The sequence below is a fragment of the Limulus polyphemus genome, unplaced genomic scaffold, assembly GCF_000517525.1.
Source record: "Limulus polyphemus unplaced genomic scaffold, Limulus_polyphemus-2.1.2 Scaffold134, whole genome shotgun sequence".
Classification (NCBI taxonomy): Eukaryota; Metazoa; Arthropoda; class Merostomata; order Xiphosura; family Limulidae; genus Limulus; species Limulus polyphemus.
Window position 1 is genome coordinate 77,615 of NW_013665744.1, and position 19,978 is coordinate 97,592.

The 19,978-nt window shown below is 31.5% G+C and overlaps 1 protein-coding gene across 4 annotated transcripts in view; it reads left to right on the forward strand.

Moving 5' to 3' along the window:
* LOC106473848 (notchless protein homolog 1-like) overlaps positions 1-11,847 on the forward strand; it is a 38,279-nt gene extending 26,432 nt beyond the window's left edge. For all 4 annotated transcript variants that reach the window (XM_022403195.1, XM_013934535.2, XM_013934550.2 and 1 more), the window contains exons 6-13: positions 272-369; positions 1,147-1,336; positions 3,939-4,074; positions 5,136-5,176; positions 8,589-8,791; positions 9,723-9,882; positions 11,452-11,522; positions 11,764-11,847. In XM_022403195.1, the coding sequence (XP_022258903.1) occupies positions 272-369; positions 1,147-1,336; positions 3,939-4,074; positions 5,136-5,176; positions 8,589-8,791; positions 9,723-9,882; positions 11,452-11,522; positions 11,764-11,776 (912 nt within the window). In that variant the 3' untranslated portion in view covers positions 11,777-11,847. The remainder of the gene's footprint in view (positions 1-271; positions 370-1,146; positions 1,337-3,938; positions 4,075-5,135; positions 5,177-8,588; positions 8,792-9,722; positions 9,883-11,451; positions 11,523-11,763) is intronic.
* Positions 11,848-19,978: the final 8,131 nt, after the last annotated feature.

Here is a 19,978-nt window from a genome sequence, read left to right on the forward strand (position 1 = left end):
AATTTTTGTTCAATAAAAATCTTTCAAATGCGACTGTAGTTTTTTTTTCCACAAAACTTTGTCTTCAAAATAAGGATGTGTCTTATATTCTGGAAAATACGGTATACTGATGATTAGATCAGTAGTTAAGTTTCAATTTAATTTGAAAAATTAAATAATGCTATATTTTTACAAACTATTACTTTTGAATTTCAAAATTTTACAGTCAGTATTCATTCTAGTGGCTATTAGCTTTTGTTTGAAACTATAAACATTTAGCTTATTTCTACAGATTATTATTTGGAATCCTAATACTGGAAAGCAAATTGGTAGAACTCTGACAGGCCATAATCAGTGGGTAACTTTTATCTCATGGGAGCCTTTACACAAGTAAGTTCATCCATCAGTACAATTGTCTCAATATTAAATTTTTCGACCTTTTATGTGTAACTTGATGTTACCTTGCTAATCACTAGGCTTTTTTTTAATTATCCAACTAGAACTTCCATTGCATAAAACAGTCACCTAACTGGTGAATATGTTTTAAGGTTGATTTGGTCACTAGTAAATGATTGTAATTGTTCTATGATAAACCACAGAAGGAAATTAATCCAAACTAACCCTTGAGTTACTGGGTATATTGTCACTTTCTAGAAGTTTTTCATCTTTGGTGAGCAAAAAGTGATTATTAATCATATTATTAATATCAGCATTGTAGTTTTTGCAAGATACATGCTGAAATTTAGTGGAGCTAAAATTCTGACAGATTATACATACCTGTTACAACTGGTTTATATGTAATATTGATACAGTAAACTTGTATTTATAAACATGAAAATCTACAAGATACAGTGTGAATTATAAAATTAATTTCCTCCACAAAATTTATAACTATACTAGTACAAAAGACATTTTAATAATTCATATGTTAAATGCTAAGATATAACTATTTTGTTTCTTGAATATACAACCTTTTTATTTTAATTGTGAAAGAAGAGATGTTAAATTATTTTTACCCTAGCTTACTTCTGTGAAAACAACCTAATTAAATCGAAAGAAAATTGTTTTTAACAAACTTGTTCGTTTTTGTAATTAATGAATTTTTTCTTAATAACAAATTTAATTTCAATAAAGACAGAATTATTGCTATTTCCTATTACTTATTAGGAATGGTGACTGCCGGCGTCTGGCCAGCTCTTCTAAAGACACAACCATAAGGATTTGGGATACGATCCTTAGCCAGACTCTCTTTATTCTGAGTGGCCATACCCAGAGTGTCACATGTGTAAAATGGGGTGGAATGGGTCTTTTATACACTTCATCTCAAGATTGCACTGTAAAAGTATGGCGAGAAGATGTAAGTTTAGAATTTAATCTTGGCAGAATATCTATGTGTGATGTTGCTTAGAAAGATTGCTTTCTAGATTTGTTGAACTGAAGAATAGAATTATTTCAGTCTTTATCTTCCTCTTTGTTTTGTGCATAGTTTAACACAAACTAGTTAATATGTTCTTCTATGGCTTATTTACTAGTAATTTATTAGCATAAAAATACTTTGTCTTTAAATAGGGTTGTAAAATGTATTTTCCAGTTATGAAAATACTTTATTGATATATCATACAGGTAAGTTAGAACTGAGAAAATCATAATACTTCCTAATCCCTCTGAACTGTCAGAGGCTTGATTTTTTTTTTTTTTTTTGCATTATGTGACTTTGCATGCTTACTACTGTATTTTTCAGTCATCTTGTGTGTAAATGCAATTTGTCATTGAAGTTTTTATCACTTAGATTGTTAAGTTCTTAGGCAAGAAATAATTTTATTCTTATTTTTAGTTTCTATATTAGGTCTAGTGAAACAACTTTAACTATATTTTCTCAGTTTATTTTGTATCAGAACCATGATTCAGGATTGCAGAATCTTTTGTATCATGATGAGTTAAAATGTTATGATTTTTGTTGTGTATGACCTGATAGTTAATGTGCCAGACTGTGAATGTGAATGTCCATTGTTGACAACCTGTTGCCAAAACACTCACTCAGCAGTTTAGGGCGGTGGGTGTATTATAACCAAATAGTCAAAACCCATTGTTTGATTATGAGTAGTCTAAGAGTTAGTTGTGGATGGTGTTGTCAGTTGGTTGAACATTAGTAAAACAGTGGTAAATACTTAAAATTCATGAGATTTTCATTTTCAACAAAACCTTTATCCAATGTTGACAATACACCTTCCTCTAGATCTAATACTAAAGATTTCACCTGAAAAAAACAAACAAAGTAATTTGTATAGAGTTTTAAATATTGTTTAAAGTTTCACTGTTTCTGAAATTTCTCTTATTTTCAACTCTGTTTACATAATATTTATAACAAAAAAAATGGTGGTTACACAATTTCTAAATTTATATCTGGGTGTTTGTTGTTTTAATATTTTTTGTAATATTTTATTTTGGGTCTCCATTCTATGCCCCACTTGTTGATTTTACACGCCAGATGTGCCCTCATTATTATTTGGTGCAATTCTCCCTTTCAGTCCTAACTGGATCTATTGTTATTAGGATATAATATCAGCAAAAAAAGACTTGAAAGAAGCTTGTGACTCCTTGTTGTTTTATATACTAATGAAATTTGTAAGTGGATGGGAAACAAAAGTTAGAAGATGGAAGCTTATGATTTGGTCATAAGATGGTTCAAACATTGGCTTTTCTTTACAAACATTTCAATGATTTTTTTTCCTATCAGTATTTTATTATATGATACTCTTTAAATATGGTAATTCTTTAAAAATTAAATTGTAATGAAAATAGAAAGTGTGTGAGTGTCAAATATTTTGCATTTTTTGTTAAGGAAATAGGCTATTTAACTACAGTAATAGTACTTTTATGAAGAGTAGGATGGGTTTTCATTCTGTTTTATGTTTCTTATTAAATTTCAAAACACTTTGAGAGTGAATTTTTATCAACTATTTTTCCCCCTACATTATGAAACATTCTAAATCTTTATATAGAAATAAAAGCTAAGTCTATTATAAACTATGATAACGTATACAAATAGGGCATTGCATTTCTTGGCCAACATTATGTCTCTACCACAGTGGTTAAAGACATTGATAACAGGTCACTGTTAGTTAGACTTGCTTCATGAAGATTGAAAGGTGAGTATTATTGATGATGAAGGAAGTTAGAAAGCTGTAGGTTTTTTACTACATTATGAAACATTCTAAATCTTTATATAGAAATAAGAACTTAAGTCTATTATAAACTATGATAATGTATACAAATAGGGCATTGCATTTCTTGGCCAACATTATGTCTCTACCACAGTGGTTAAAGACATTGATAACAGGTCACTGTTAGTTAGACTTGCTTATATGTTAAAATATTCATCTTTGGCACACCTTTTTTTTTTTTTTTTTTGCTAGTTAAACTTTGTCATGATAGAAAGCTCCAACAAATAAATTGAAACTCATCGAAAATAAATGCAATAAATATCTAAAATTCTCTTCAGTTTTACTTTTATAGTTCATTATGTATTTTTTATTATCTTAAATGACTAAAGTTTTATGAACCTATACATGTGTATTATAATTTCATTATATATAATCCTTCATTATGGTTTATAAGGGTCAAAAGTTTGAACAAGTGAGGTAATAGTATTAGAAATTAATTATGTCACTATAGAAACTTTATTAAAATTGTCTTAAAATTAAGGTAGATGTAAGTGTGCCAATGATTTTGTGTATTTTGTTAGGCCTTAGTTTCACCAAGGTGTTACATATATATTTGTAAAAATATTTTCTCTTAAGGTTATTCTATAGACAACAGAAGTTTATGAAGTCCTCTAGTTGATCTAGGTTGTTAAGTCACACTACATGTCATCATTAATTAAAAATTCAATAAATAATGTAATTGAAGTATAAAATTGTGTCTTTAGTTTTTTTGAAGATGCTTGTATAATCTATCAGGGTGTACTGTGTAGAACACTTCAGGGACATGGTCACTGGGTGAACACGTTGGCACTCAACACCGACTATGTCATCAGAACAGGAGCATTTGACCCTACCTTAATGGCTATTTCTTGCACAGATTTGTCTGATTCAGGTTTGTAAATAAGAACTGTGTATGTTGTTTAATACTTTTTTTATGTCTTTTTAGATTAAACTAATTTCTTTTCTGTAACAAAATATCTAAATTTCACTGATGTTGCCTGCAGTTTAAGAATAATTTTCCCACAACATTTCTTTGTGAACTCATTTATTATATGCAGCAAATATAATGTTCCTTAAAATTGTACAACTTTAATATTGGACCATATTTTCTGGATTTCATTAACTATGTGGTTAATAGTGCATTCTATTAAAAGATTAACTATTTAACTTATAGACAACCTTCTCACAATGCTTTTATGATATTGTTAGTTTGAAATGCAAGTGTAAGAAAAGATCCTTGCTTTTGATTTGTAAGGTAGGATGTATTCTATGTATTGCTTTTTTAAGTAGTTGTTTATGTACATATAAAATTAATTTATTCTATATAATTGAAAGTATTTATACACATTGGTCCAGAGTCATTTTTTTGTAGTTTAGTGGTTCAGATCTTTTAAGTTTTATGGTTCTTCCATAATTTTATTTTTCTAGGTCATGCAATAGGCATTTTTATATAAAATTGTTTCTGTAAACAAAATATATAAAAAAATCTTAATTTTAATAAGGAAGATCAGGTTTGTGAATTTTCTGGAAAAATTCAGTTGTAAATTAACAAGGTTTCTATACTAAGAAATGTATTTTAGTTTAGTATAAAAATTATTTGACATCTATTAATTTCATAAAAGATAAAACTGTACATTTTGTATTATCTTGCCCATTACTGTGAGGTTCATGTTTTATACGTATCTATTAAGAAGTTCATGTAAGTTAATTATTGCATAATTTTTCAGATTGGACTGTGAAGTCTGCAATATTTTACTTTACATTGATTAAGACAAAACAAATTATGTGAAAAGACTTACCATATTTTAGAGTAAAATAAAGTTCATCTTCAGATTTTTTCATTGTACAAATTAGTTGAAAATGTTCCATTGTCTGAAAAGGTTCAAAATTCTTGAGCCACACATTGCAGCACTTTTTAACTGACATTTTGTTTTATTCTATTTACCATTATAGAACTTCAAGAAAAAGCTTTGGAAAGATTTCATTCAACAAAAGTAAGTTGTGCAAATGTATCCAACTTTACAAATATTCATCACTTAACACCTGTGTATGAAGAGTATACTGGAATGGATGGCAACTGACTGTTAAAATAAAAAGTGTAGAGGACAATGTTTCCAAAGTCTTTCATCTTCAGGTCCTGAAGATGAAAGATGGAAGACTTTTGAAACATCATCCTTTATAATTGTTTTCTTGCCGTCCATTCCAGTATACTCATTATGAATACTCTGCCTAAACAATCTATCAGAGAACACCTGTGTATGAAATTTCTAAATTTAAGTATAAATAATAATAATAACTATTTGAATAACATTAACTTGAAAATATTTTAGATCTGAGAATTTGTCATTTTGTAGCATTTATTTAGTATAATTTGCAAACAAAAATGAAAAAGTTTAAACTTATATTTGTTTGAAGCTGTGAGAAGTATAGAAAGAAAAGCTAAGTCTCTTATAAACTATGATAATGTATACAAATAGGGCATTGCATTTCTTGACCAACATTATATCTCTACCACAGTGGTTTAAGACATTGATAACAGGTCACTGTTAGTTAGACTTGCTTCATGAAGATTGAAAGGTGAGTATTATTGATGATGAAGGAACTTAGAAAGCTCTAGGTTTTTTAAAAGTTACATTACCAAGATTGCTTAGTTCTGATTTAATTACATTAATATTAAATAAGAGAGACTGGATTTCTCTGATGTTAAAATATTTATCCTTGGCAAGCTGTCAACTCTGTTTACATAATAGTTACAACAACAAAAAATGGTGGTTACACTATTTCTAAATTTATATCTGGGTATTTTCCAACAAAAGTTGAAATTGTATTACAATCAGTCTATAGTAGTTACAGATGTAAGCTGAGTTGGAGATGTTTGATAGTGTTTTTAGATGTGATGTTAGGTATTTTGGAGTGTTAATATTTTTTGTCATCTTTTATTTTGGGTCTCCATTCTATGCCCACTTGTTGATTTTACATATTTGGTGCGATTCTCCTTTTCAGTCCTAGCTGGATCTACTGTTATACAGAGACAGGATATATGGTTAATACATTTTTACTTGCAAATAAATTATCATCTCTTGAGAATAAAGTCAGCCAAATTTTTTTTCTTTCATGTTTTTCCATCTCTCTTTGAGGGTTTATTATTATTAGAGGCTTTTATTTTCAACCTTATATGATGTCACAGCATGTGGTCTGAACATCTACTAATGAAGTTCAGCTTTACAATTATCTATAGGTAGAAATTTAAATATCAATGGATAGGGAAAATTATAACCTATTTACATCAATGTATAGTGAATAAAGTGGTGTGAAGTAATTTATGGTTTTGCGGGGAAATGATTAGATAGGGCTCCTGAAGAAGAGAACAGTGAAATCTAATGAAACATTTAGAATACTTGGGAACAAACTATAGATCTGGTACTTCTTTTTATAGTTGCTTAAAATATTTTTTATCATTTCTGAAAATGCTTTAGTTATCAGTTAAATTCATTTTAAAGCTATTTTCATCTATGACAGCACATTAGGTAAGCTTGATTTAGTTTAATGATGTTTAATGTGATGTAAAAATATTCTGTTGATTCAAGTACTTATTTATTGAACATTATTGATGAGTTTTATCATATCCAAACAATGCACATAAGAAAAAGAACTTATAATTTATTGAAAGGAAACTATTTATTAAATGCAAAGTAATCTCGACCAAGAATTTTGTTGACAAAAATATTATCTAGTCTGACCTAATGCCATTTTGAATGGCCAGGTTTTAGTTCACCAATAAATCTTTGTCAGTTTCTGTGTGTTTGTTTTTTTTGTTACCTGACTGTATATATAAAGTGGTACAAGCCACACAGTTTCAAAAAAAAACAACTGCAACTGAGCATACATCAACAACTAAATAATGTGTGCAATAATGATTTTACTTTATTTTATATCTTACGGATAGTCACAAACAGCACTTACAGACAATTGAGGTTTTTAAAAAAATGTTATACAAAATTGCATTCGTAACCTATCGCGTATTTTATCAGATAATATTGTGGAATTTACCAAAATATAGATAATGTGCTTAGTGAGGACTTTGAGAGTGCATGAATTATATGTATGAGTCAATGTTAAATTTGAATCAAAATGAATTCATCTACTTGCTCACATTTTACTGGCTTAGATTATTTTCAGTACCCTTTAGCATTAAGCTTCTCCTCAGATAATTAAGTCATAAAAATGTGTACATAAGTGCTTGTTAATACCTTAGGGGTTCACTTTTTATGTATATTAATTCTATTCCAAGGACTATATGGGCATACTTTGATGAGGGTTTCTTATACCAAATTAAATTTTATATGATATGTAGGGTCTTTCTTAAATAAAGTGTATAATAAATCAATCAAATATAACATTATATATTTTTTTTTATTTTGTAAAATATCTCTGGTTCCTAAAAGGATTAAAACCAAAAGAAAGAAGCATTCATTTAATAACAAACAAAAAAGCAAATTATGTTCTGCATTATGTAAAATAGCTCATTCTATGTAATATTAAAATATAATTAATAGACACTTGTGTAATTCTAATCGACTGTAATTGTTCTGTGTGAATGTCAAGAAGTTCCAATTCTGGCATTCTTAGGTCATTAACATGTGATCTACCTATATATTAAAACAATAATGAAATTAGTTAACTTAATATATCATTCTTACTTGTGATGATTAGAATTCATTTGATTCAACAGTTGTGTGCCCTTGCTGTTAGTGATAATTTTGGCCATAATTCCATTAATACTTCATGAGATTCGACCAACTCAGGTGATTTAGATCAGTCTGAAATCCATATATTAAGCTAAAAAATGTCTAAATAAAAAAGTTCTTTTGTGCTTAAACTTGCTTGTATAAATCGGTGTGTTACCACACGTCATTTCTCACAAGTTTAGAAGAATATCATTAACTGTTCATTAAACATATTTAATCTCTTAGCAACTTTTTCAATGTCCCCAGCTGGCTTACTCTCCATTTATAATTATATTTTATTAAGTCACTGTTAAAGCTCTCAAGTTTGAACTTGAATAAACAAAAAAGAAGCAAGGAACAGTCCTAACAATAACTATTGTAAGTTGAATACATTTTTAAGTGTTAAGTTGCTTTAAAAGAGTACATTTTGTGCTTAGAATGTTTAGTCAATTTAATAAATGTATAGACCTAAAAAGATACAAAGGATGAAATATAGACAGCGATATGCAGTACTAATATCCTCTCACATTTGAGAAAACAGGATCGATTATTTAATTTTTATCATTTAAGACTTTATCATTTGATGGAAAATTTTACATATAAATTTACATTATTTTTAAGAGAAACTGTTAGATATGTAAGTGTTCCATCAAGGTTAGTATGCTTATAAATATTTTAGGGTGGAGAACCAGAAAGGTTAGTATCTGGTTCAGATGACTTTACACTGTTCCTATGGCTACCTGAAACAGATAAGAAGCCTATAACAAGAATGACTGGACATCAACAGTTGGTCAATGATGTCAAATTTTCTCCAGACTTGAGGTTTATTGCAAGTGCATCTTTTGATAAGTCCATCAAGTTGTGGGATGCTAAGACAGGAAAGTGAGTTGAATTTTATGCTTTGGCTTATTTAATAATTACAATGTTTATAGGTTTTTGATACAAGTCTGGATTTGCTGCTGTTCAAAGATAAAGTTCAATGTAATCCCACAGATGGTCATATAGCATAACTGCATTCCAAGTACTACAGACAGACTTGACATGGTCATTGAAACTAAAGAATTTCATGAAATTTCTACTTAATGTAATGGTAAACAATCATTACCAAAATAACGTTTTATTTTTATAAGCCTGATTACTACAAAATACCAGACAGTTTACAAACAGTCTAATCAAAAATTTTTCAGCCACTAAAACTACAAGGAAACAACTTATAGCAAGGGATTGTTTTATTTTACCCACTAATAATATTTGCCTAAATCATATGTTATCTGTAAAGGAATTTTTTAAACATCTGATGTAACTATTCATGATAGTCTTCACTTCCAATAGTTTGAAAATTATCCAAGGTTCTCTGTTTACAGTGGAGCAAATTGGTATTTATACAACTAATTTAACCTAATTAGATTGGTTTCTATTCCCAAATTTATTAAAAGTTTTTACATTCTTAACTTTTCCCAAGTGTGTGTGTGTGTGTGTCTATATATTTATTAGTCCAAGTTTGATTTGAAACTGGGATGAAAACAGCTTACCTTCTTAAGTTCTTTTCTTTAATTAAATTAATATTAAGTTATTTTTTCATGAACATTTATTTCTTCTTTCTTACGTCACAAATCATATTGATTGGATTAATGAAGAAAGGATAGAAACAAGAATTGGAAAGAATTGTGTATATTTGAGACATTGAAATCAGATGGGCAGAGTTATTTACATGAACAAGTAGCTAGCTGAACAGTAGCTGTAAGTCTATAATAAAATGTATATAAAAGCTGTTAATTAAATCATGCACATTTGTTTGTTTTTCTGTACCAAGGTATTTAGCTGCTTTAAGAGGCCATGTCCAGGCTGTTTACCAGATCTCATGGTCAGCTGACAGTCGATTATTAGTTAGTGGAAGTGCAGATTCTACACTGAAAGTATGGGATTTAAAGACAAAAAAGTTGCAAATTGATCTCCCAGGGCATGCAGATGAAGTAAGTTTTAATGTTGTGTGATACAAGAAAATATGATTAAAAAAATGTAAGAATTTCAGTATTGATATAATGTTGCTCTCAGTTGCTTTTGATACAAGAAATAATATAAAGCACTGACATATGATATATATATGTACCCCAACTGGTGACTTATAAAGTATAATTATAAATGGATAGTAAGTTGTTAAAGTTCTAAATTTTGAATTTAAATAAACAAAAAAAAAAGCAATGAACAGTCCTATATATATACATGTGTGTATATGTGAAAGTTGTATTGTTATTGTCCAACAATGCAGCAGAATCAGTAATTTATGGAAAATATCTCATTACAGTGTTTCCAGTCGATCAGTTGATGATGAAGACATTTGATTTGAGTTGTCTTAACTAATCACATGAACTACTATAAGATTGTGTATGTTTTGTTATACAACAGTATACTGTGTAAGCAAACTGTCTTTGCTTTCTGGTTCTTGTATTAAAAAAAAGTTATTAATTTCACCTAAAGCAAGTATCACATGTCAAAGACTTGAAATAACTATAGAAGCATGTGTTTATGTGCATGCTAAGTTTGTTGCACACCATGTTTTCTAGATTCAGCATGTTTACTGTTACTTTGACAGTGGCTTTGTCTCCAAATCCCTTCTGATTTACTTTTTGTGTTATGAAATTTTCTTGAGCTGTAATTGTCAAAGAATTTCTGTACAAGAACATAAGAATGAAGATTTTATTAGCTACATCAACATCTATATCATTATCTTACTAACAAACATTTTCTAATACAGGTTCTTCCAAAAAAACATAATTGTCTTGTTTTAAGAATTTCAGAAGAAAATTTAAAGGGAAATTTATCATTGAAAATGATAAAAATTTTAATACTTTTTTTTTAAGGTAAAAAATGGAAACTTCACATTGCCTGTATTTATGTATTGTAATCTATCTATCTTGATTACTCACATTTTTTTGCCTTTTGTTTGTTTTGAAATATCACTCATGTTCCTAGTATTGATATAATTAGTGGTAGATTATTGTACTCTGTTGTAAGTTCATTCGTGCTGAACTTAACATGTTTATGGATCTATGAGCCAAGAATCCCTATAGAGTGCTACTAAAAACTATTCATAAATTATCTTTAAACTAAACATCGCATTTGGAATTTAGACCATTATCTTATCTGGAACAGCATGAGATTTTGTCAATGTCACATCTAAACCATATTTTGTTGTAGTCTGCTAATAATAATGGCTTTTGCTCAGTAACAGAGCTCATAATGTTCTTTGGCAACTAGTGTTGTTACCAATCCCTATTATTCTTTTGAATTTTGTAGAATAGATTAAACTTCTAGTAGTTTTCTATATTGTAAAAACCAAAAACTTGTACAATTCTGAAATAGTTGTACTTGTTTTTCTTATCCTAATGCTTCTTTTATTGGCTACAAAATGAAAAATTCTCGTTTGTAAGACAGTGGCTTCGAACATGAAATATTTCATTATTCTATAGAATATGAAAATCACTTCTCAGCACATGTGTGCTTAAAATTAACAGTAAGTTAAAGACAAAACTTTCTTACAGGTATATGCTGTAGATTGGAGTCCTGATGGACTGAGAGTGGCTAGTGGTGGAAAGGATAAAGTACTGAAGTTGTAAGTGTTTTTAACAGTACATTAATTCATGTTGCAGGATGGGTATCTTGAAATTAAGCAAAAGTGTATTTAATTTAAATAACAATAGTGATATCTTAAAGTTGTACAGTTGTTACATATGGTACTTGTTTGTTACTTTCTTATGATAGAGATGATACAGTAATTAGTAACTCAAAGCATATTGATTTAATTCTTCAGGATATTATTACTAGGTATAACCTCTACTGTCATTTTATTTCAGGTGGAGAAGATAACTATGCAGACTATATGAAATCACTTTTATATTTCTGTAAATAAATGATGATTAAATAATGTCATGGTTTTACCTGATTGGTAGTCGTTTATTACTCATTAAACTCATATTAACCTTCAAAAGATTTGAAAATTAAAAAGAAACAATTTCTAACTTCTTTATAGTGTAACAAAGCATATGCATAATGTATGTGGCTGAGGAATGTTAAAAATATATATAAATAGCAAATTCAGAAAATAATTTTATCTGAATATTTGTGATATACAAAATCTATTTTGAAAATTAATCAAAAGAACCTATACAGATTAGACCCCTTTTCATCTATTTGTATATCGAGTAGAATAAGAATTTTTGTTGTAGTCTTCATCTGTAGCCATTCTTTCCAAGACAATACCTTGCCACTTCACACAGACTTGGCATCTACCTTGCGTGACTGCTAAATAGATTTGCATGCTACTAGCATTGAGGCAACTCCCAACTAATTTCACGGGATTTAATGTGAATTGTGCTAATTCATGAAAGTGTAGTCGTCCGATAAAGCCCTCAGCTAATAGGAAGGCAACACACCTCCATGCACATTCGTCTAAATTTCATTCTTCTTGGTATTGTATTGATCAAACGGGTTCAATTTTCTTGTCTTAGTTAAATTTGTTAAGATTTGCATCCTTAATGAAACTTTGTATTTTGTTTTCTTTGCCTTTTGTTTCAAAAGGTTTAATTTTTATTGTACATTCAAAATGATGATTTATGGTTAGTCCTGAGTAAGTGACTTGCTTCACACTGGAACCTTATTTCTACTATAGCTCTTGGAGGTTTTTTATCTGTCAGGGTCATTCCAGCTATTGTTAAATGTGTTGTTGATTACCTCATGCTTACTGGGCCTCTTACTCCTGTCCTGTTGGTCAAAATTCTTTCTCCTCAGTTGGCAATGATCTGTTGGAATGTGACTTTCACCAGTTTGCTTTGGGTAGTACGTTACCATTCATGAAACAATCTTAATCTTCCTTTTTCTCTTTCTATTTCTGGATTTCATTCTCAGGTATGTTCCTTTCCTTATATTTTGCTGTGTTCTTTATTAAATTTTGTTTTATCACTCCTTGACCCATGTTTCTTGGGTTTGGGTTGTCTATAAAATTTGTACTGTCTCCTTTCTTTAACAACTTCTTTCTTATGCCTGAAGATCTCATCCTCCTCACATTTGTGACTATTTTTGTCCTGATTTATAGACTTTCTTCCTTTCCTTTTCTCGTTTCCCTCTCATTGGTATCTATCTGACCAGCTTGGGTGTTGGGCGCCTTCCCTTCTATTTCACTTTCTTTTTCTACATTTTAGTCCTTTTCTCTTTGCCTTCCTGTACTCCCTCTCGTAACTACACCTTTTTATCTGAGTCATTTCTTCAGATGGGCCTCCTTAGATGTTTTTTCCTTTGTCTGTTTGTCCTGTTCCACTTCTTCTGTGCTGTCCTTTGTTCCCCTGCTGTGGGGGCTCGTTGGGTGTGCTATTTACTGTACTTTTTTTCTTTTTCTTGTGTACCTATTGTTTGTCTGGCTCCATTTCTTTGCTCAATTGTCTTCAGTAAAGTTCCTTTTTCCCTGGTAACCTGGACTGATGTTATATGGCTTCTGTCCTCATTATCTTCCCAGGTTTTTCTTCTTTCTTAGCCTTGCCCTTTACTCCTATTTCTTGTCTGGTTCAGTCTTCTCACCTTCCCATTCTAGGTTCCAGACCTTCCTCTTTTTCATATTTTCCCTCTTACAGACATCTAGTTTGTCACTCTTGTTGTCAGTAACTACCATACATGTATGATCCTGTGGATACCCATCTCTTCTCCTGCTGTTGGTCTTAATTTCTGCAGATAGTTGTTTTTCTTTTCTCCACCTTGGTTTTTTTTCCTCATTCTTCTTTTCTCTTCCCTTTAGCCCAAGCTATGATCTTTTTCACCTAATCTGCAATCAGCCATGGTAGATGTGTTGGGCACCTTCCCACGTGTCTTTCTCAGCCTGTCCTCCCGTTGTTTTCTATGTTCTGTCCATTCTTATTGCATTTTCCCCATTCTTTGTTCTTTCCTTCACTTCAGCATCAGTCCATCTTGTATGTTTTGGTATCGTGAGGCCATTTGTTTGCCATATTCACAGCTTTATTGGACTATTTACTTCTGTTAGCCCAATTTTGTTCTTTCCTTTTCTTTATGGTAGCAACTTGATTTGGGGTGGGGAGAACTTATCCTAGGATCTTGACCCTTTCTCATGCTCATTCAATGTTTCGTACTTTTGGTCATTTTTTTCCTCTTGTCTCAGCTAAGTTTGGCCTTCTCTATTTCGCCTGCAAGCTATGGCATGTCTGGTCGCTTGGCTTTACACTTTCTATATCTTTGTGAGAGGTTCTTTTGCATTTGGGGCATCTGGCTTCCCTAAAACCACTCCTTTCTTTGGTGCATGCACTCATATGTCTCGTATTGTGGACCTTATGAACCCAAGGTTTTCTTCTTGAGGTCCATTGTCCTCTTTTGTGAGCCTCTCCTCGAGGAATTGTCATGGTGACTGGGCCATCCCTGCACTATTTCCTGCTTTACCTTACCACCCTTTATTCCAGGCTTCTCCTTTCTTTGATCTTTCTCTCTCTGATTATGGTATATTTCTAGGTGTGGAAAGGACTTCTGATGTTTGGAAACTGGCCAGGTATCCACTTCATGTCACTGTGTGTCCAACCTTCTCATGATTCATTCGGGATATGTTCTAATTCCTGTCTCTACTGGTGGATCACTTGGTCATGTGCCACTCAGTCTTTTTTGTATCCCCACCTTCATCTGTCCATACCCTAAGACCCCTCTCTTTATTTCCAGTGACCATATTTCTTCTACCCTTACTGGATGGGTCCATTAACCCCTCTGGTTGACATGTTAATTTGGGATGTGTATAATTGTAGACTCTTGCACATTTTTTCACTCTTGATTCCTCACGTTTTTCATACTCTTGCATCTCTTCTTCTCTGGCTCTAGAAAAGTTCTTCCAGACGAGCATGTGGCCATTCTCCACACTTTAATTTACTTACCCAAAACCCTCATCAAGCTAGGATAATGAAAAGTACTCATACTGTTAGCCCCAAATCTACCTGTGTCTACTGTGAGATGAGGTGTTCTACAACACCACCTGTGATATCCTTGTGGTTTATATATATATAAATTTCTCTTACTCACACTTCCCGGCTTTTTAAAAGTAGGGTTTCAAGGTCACCCATTGCATTGTCCCCTTAAAGATCCTTCCAAACTGATGGGGATCAGGACAGTTTCTTTCTCTTGGTGCCCCCCTCCCCCCCTTGTTGAGTGGAGCACAGGAGACCCTTGCAACTTACCAGCTCCTGGAGTAGTGGACCATGAAGAATCTTCACTACTTGGACTTCAACCATGGGGGGTGATGGGAAAAATAAAAATATGGTGAGAAGTGAGGTGGTGGTGAACCTGTTAGTATAGTGCAGGTCATCCATCACATACATCACTCATGCCAGTTTTACTGTGCTTCTGCAGCCTGTGCCTGTTCAGTAGAGTTGAAATGAGCACACTATGCAAGACTGTGCTCTCCTCCTGCAGCCAGAGTCTGTTCAGTAGAGTTGAGATGTGTACATATTACATATGGACCAATGCTATATAATATATCTTCCTCCTGCAGATTCAGGTAAGCATTCACTTTAAGATGCTTGTTATATATACATATCTGATATGTCCTCCTCCTGCAGCCAATGTCTATTCAGTACAATTGAGATGAATGCACTTTATACTGGACAATACTCTGTTAATATACTGCACTTATCCCACAACTGGAGTTTGTCACTTGGAGCTGACAGAGGAGTTGAAGCATGCATATGCTTTACACATTTTCGATGTCTCACTAATGTGTGCCCTCTTACCACAGCTGGATCCTGTTTTGTACAGTTGAGGCATGCACGGGAACACTTATTCCATATCTAGTGTGCCTTTCTCCCACAACTGGAGTCTTTCCCATAGAGTTGAGGTAAACGCATACAATACACAACTGTGATGTATCACTAATGTATCCTCTTCCAGCAGCTGGAGTTTGTCCCATAGAATCTGATGGTAGGGTTGAAGTAAGCATATAAGTTTGAACTGAATGCACCCCCAACCACATTACACATATTAATTGTCCGACAACTTGTGTGCAAGTACTCGGATGGTCATGTTCCCATTCTGCCCATCCCTGTGACACAAATTGGCTTTTTTGCCTTTTCCCTTTTTTCTATATAAGTGTGATGAGTATATCCTGGACAAAATAAGATACAATCTCCTGCAGGTGTGTCCCTATGGAGCCCCTGCCATTGGTTGTCACACCTCATGGGCTTCCTTTTGGCACTTACTGAAGGGAGCTTATGTAAGTAAATTTTGCACTGGTCCCTCCACCACTTCAGAAGTTAATGCATTTCTGATAGATACCTGTGCACATATTCCCACCCATCCTCCTCACTTATGGTGCACATTTTCTTTCTGGTCTCATTAAAGAATGAAGTTTACACAAGTGCATAGGGAGAGTTATTGTGCATGAAGATAAGTGGGTGTTACCTCAAGTCCAGTTGCATACAAATATCTTTGGCAGATGCACAAGGATGATAGCTAAATCTGTGTGAAGAGGTTCGTTTCTATCAGAAACACATTTTCAGGTAAGGAAAATCTTAAGTTTCTAAAATCATATCAGTTGATCTCTGAGTAACAGTAACTGCTCAACATTGGAACAATATTGCATCTCAAGTGACAAGTATGTATTTTATCTTTCTATGAATATATATATATATGTGTGCGTGTGTGTGTGTGTGTATATTTGATAACCAATAAAACATTATAAGAAACAACAAATTAATTAATTTAATTAATTTATTGCTTAAATAAATTTTATACATTGAAATAGACCAGAACATTTGAAGTGTAGATAGCATGAAATCTGGCATGGAAATTTATTGTTCCACTCAAAAATATAAGTAGAAAATTTGATTTCCCAGAGTTAAATTGATTAAAATAAAATTTAATACCAAAAACTGATCATTCATCTTGCTTTAGATAAGTGACATTACTTCTTGCCATCAGGTGAACCACAAAAAACAAAGTTTGTATGGTAAAATAAACTTTCTTCCTGGAGGAATACAATTAATTTTTTTTATAGGTGGTGTAAAATATAGACAAGTTTAATACAATACTTTTCTGAGCTCAGAAATTACAGCATAATATCATTCACACATATTTGTTCTTATTCCATTAAAAGCTGCAAAATTTATTCACATAATTTTCTCTTTTGTTTATATGTTTTGACCTATGAGAATAATATTTGATTTTTCATAAAAAAGCTTCATTTGAGTACTTTTTATTTTCAATAAGCTGCTTGTTTATTTCCCACTATGACTGTTTTTCTTTCTTGAAAAAACTGGATGCTACAAAAATAAAAAAAATGTATTACTGGTCTTTTTTTTTTTTAAGGGAAAGAAGTGCTTAGACATTAAGTAAATAATAAAACAAAACTGCCAGTTAATAATAGCAAGGTGTAAATGATTAATAATTAACATTATGATTAAGATGACTATAGTAATCAGAGAATCTGAATGGTGAGGCATTTCACAAATTTTCATTAATGTTTAACCAGTTAAGTTAAAAAATGTAGTAAGTCACTTAACAAGTAGCATTACCAATGATATAATTTTTGTGAATTATTTTAAAATATTGTTGTCAATAAAACAATAAGATGAAACGCAGTAACTATTGATTGGCTGAAACCATAGTTTTTTTGGCAGAGTACAGATACCATGCTCAGATGTTCATCATGTAATTTTTTTTGTTCTGCTTATGATATTTTAAGCCTTTTTTTTATTGTAATTGACAATCTGATTACAGTGATACTGTCACTAGAGTTATCACCAATAACAATTCAGGCATTTTGTAGAAAATTATTTTACAAAATTAAAACAGTAGGGTTTGTTTATTGCATTTTTTTTGAATAAAAGTGTTTTAGACATAAATCAACATACCTGATAAAAAAGAAGAGGATTGTCTACCTTGATACTCCTTTTATGGTATTCATTTGCCAAGTCTGTGTTCTGTTATACGTTATGCACAGAAGAAATAATTTAAAAAAATTAAATAAATAGAGAGAGAGAGAGAAATAATTGTTACATTACTAATAAAAATATCTTGGTGATTTTAAACTTCCTTCTTTAACTATGCTTTATAATAAAACTAAAGTCACTCTTTATGATATACAAACCAACCAAGCACCTTTGTCTCGAGTGATAACTGTTTCCCACAATATTTTTTAAGTTAAATAAGAAATGGGTCATTTGAGATGATCTATTTGGTCTGGATTACAGATATGTATAATTTCATCTTCTTGAGCTGGGTGTGGCCAAGTGATTAGTGTACCCATACTCAGTCTGTTGGTACAGATATGCAGTATGGGGTGGGTGGGGGTGTACTATAAGAGTGATGATCAAATCCCACTATTCAGTCATACAAGAGTTGGTGATGGATACTGTTGACTAGCTGCCTTCCCTACAGTCTATCAGTTTAAAATTAAGGACAGCTATGCACAAGTATTGCTTGTGTAGTTTGTGTCAAATTAAGATTTCATCTTGGCCACTGTCTCCCTATGTCTGCATTTATTTTTTATGATCAGGATTTAAATTTAGTACATGAAACAGCAGTAAAGAATACTGCTCCTTTACATACAGATAAGATTAATTTTACATTTACAGGTCTATGATTTGTTTCAAAACTGCTTTATTAGGATGCAATTTTTCTATTGCATCAGCCCAATACTTATCCTTTTTTTTTGTTTTGTTTTTTTGGCTTATCATTTTGTTTCATTTGGCAGCAGATTTTCTGTTGCAGCTTAGCCCTATGTGCATAGGTGAGAATCAAAGTGAGCATTGCCATGATCTTTTACAGAGCACAATTCAACATGGTATTATATATGTGATGTCTGAGTTATCAACTAGTCATTTTGTCCTACAATACTAGATTGGCGACAGTTCATAGTAGAGGAAAATAAACGCCAGATGCAATATACGGTGATACTGAATAAAACTATAGATATGCATTTTGGAAATTCAAGAGGTTATACAAATGCAATGCCAACTGTACAATGGAGAAAGGTATTTTTATTCTTCACATGAACATCACCTTGCACTCTCACATGTCAGAGTCTGAGCACTGATGCCATCAATTTACAGACATATCTTGGATGCAAATACTTTTGTAATACATCTGATTTTTTGTGTACAAGAAATTTATGCATTTTACTAAAATTTTGCCATATTTTGTATAGATACGCATAGTCAATTCAACATTCCCTTTCCAGTAGTGGGTCAAGACCAACACCATGTAGTTAAATATATATATATATATATATATATCCCTTTTTTTGTATGTTTGTATTACTGTATTATTTTGTATGGGCGTATTCAGAATGTGACCATTGTCATTTAATAAAGGGGGAAATAGTTTCCATTCCTTGTAGTATATACAACAGTTTATTTTATTTTTTCAGTTAAACACATTGTGTTAGACTCTACCAATGTTTTATAGTATGGTATTATTGAAACTTTTATTAAAGAATAATAAAAAAGGGAAGGTGAAATAAACATTAAGTCTTTTATTCTTAATTCTGTCTAGCGTATACTGGATCTTAATATTTTACAAAGTAATTAACTTTTATCTTGACTTTAAGATATTCTGCAGCAATAGAACATACATTCTCATATCCACTGTATAGTTAACAACCTTATACTGATAAACTCTGGTGAACCAACAACAATTGCTGAGCACCAAGGTGACAGAGTCCTTTATAGACCTTACTTTTGCTAACCCACACCTTGAGTGTTATCTTCACCAGGTATAGGGGACAGTGTCAGCAGTGGTCACTTCATATGGGATGTGAATGTAAATACTGAAAGTCATAGTGATACAAATAAAGAAAAAACTTTTCAAAAAAGGAAGTAAATGTAGGGATGGCTAATATCAATCCTTCAAAAACAATGTAAACAAGATAGTAGGGATATTACTTGCTACATAATAGCACAGGTATAGAGTGTAGTAGAATGTTAACAAACAAAAATAGGATAAATTGAATTGTGATTGAATAGTGCTATATGTTAATTCTTGCCTGTGCTATTATGTAGGGATGATGCAAGTACTATCTCTACTATCTTGTTT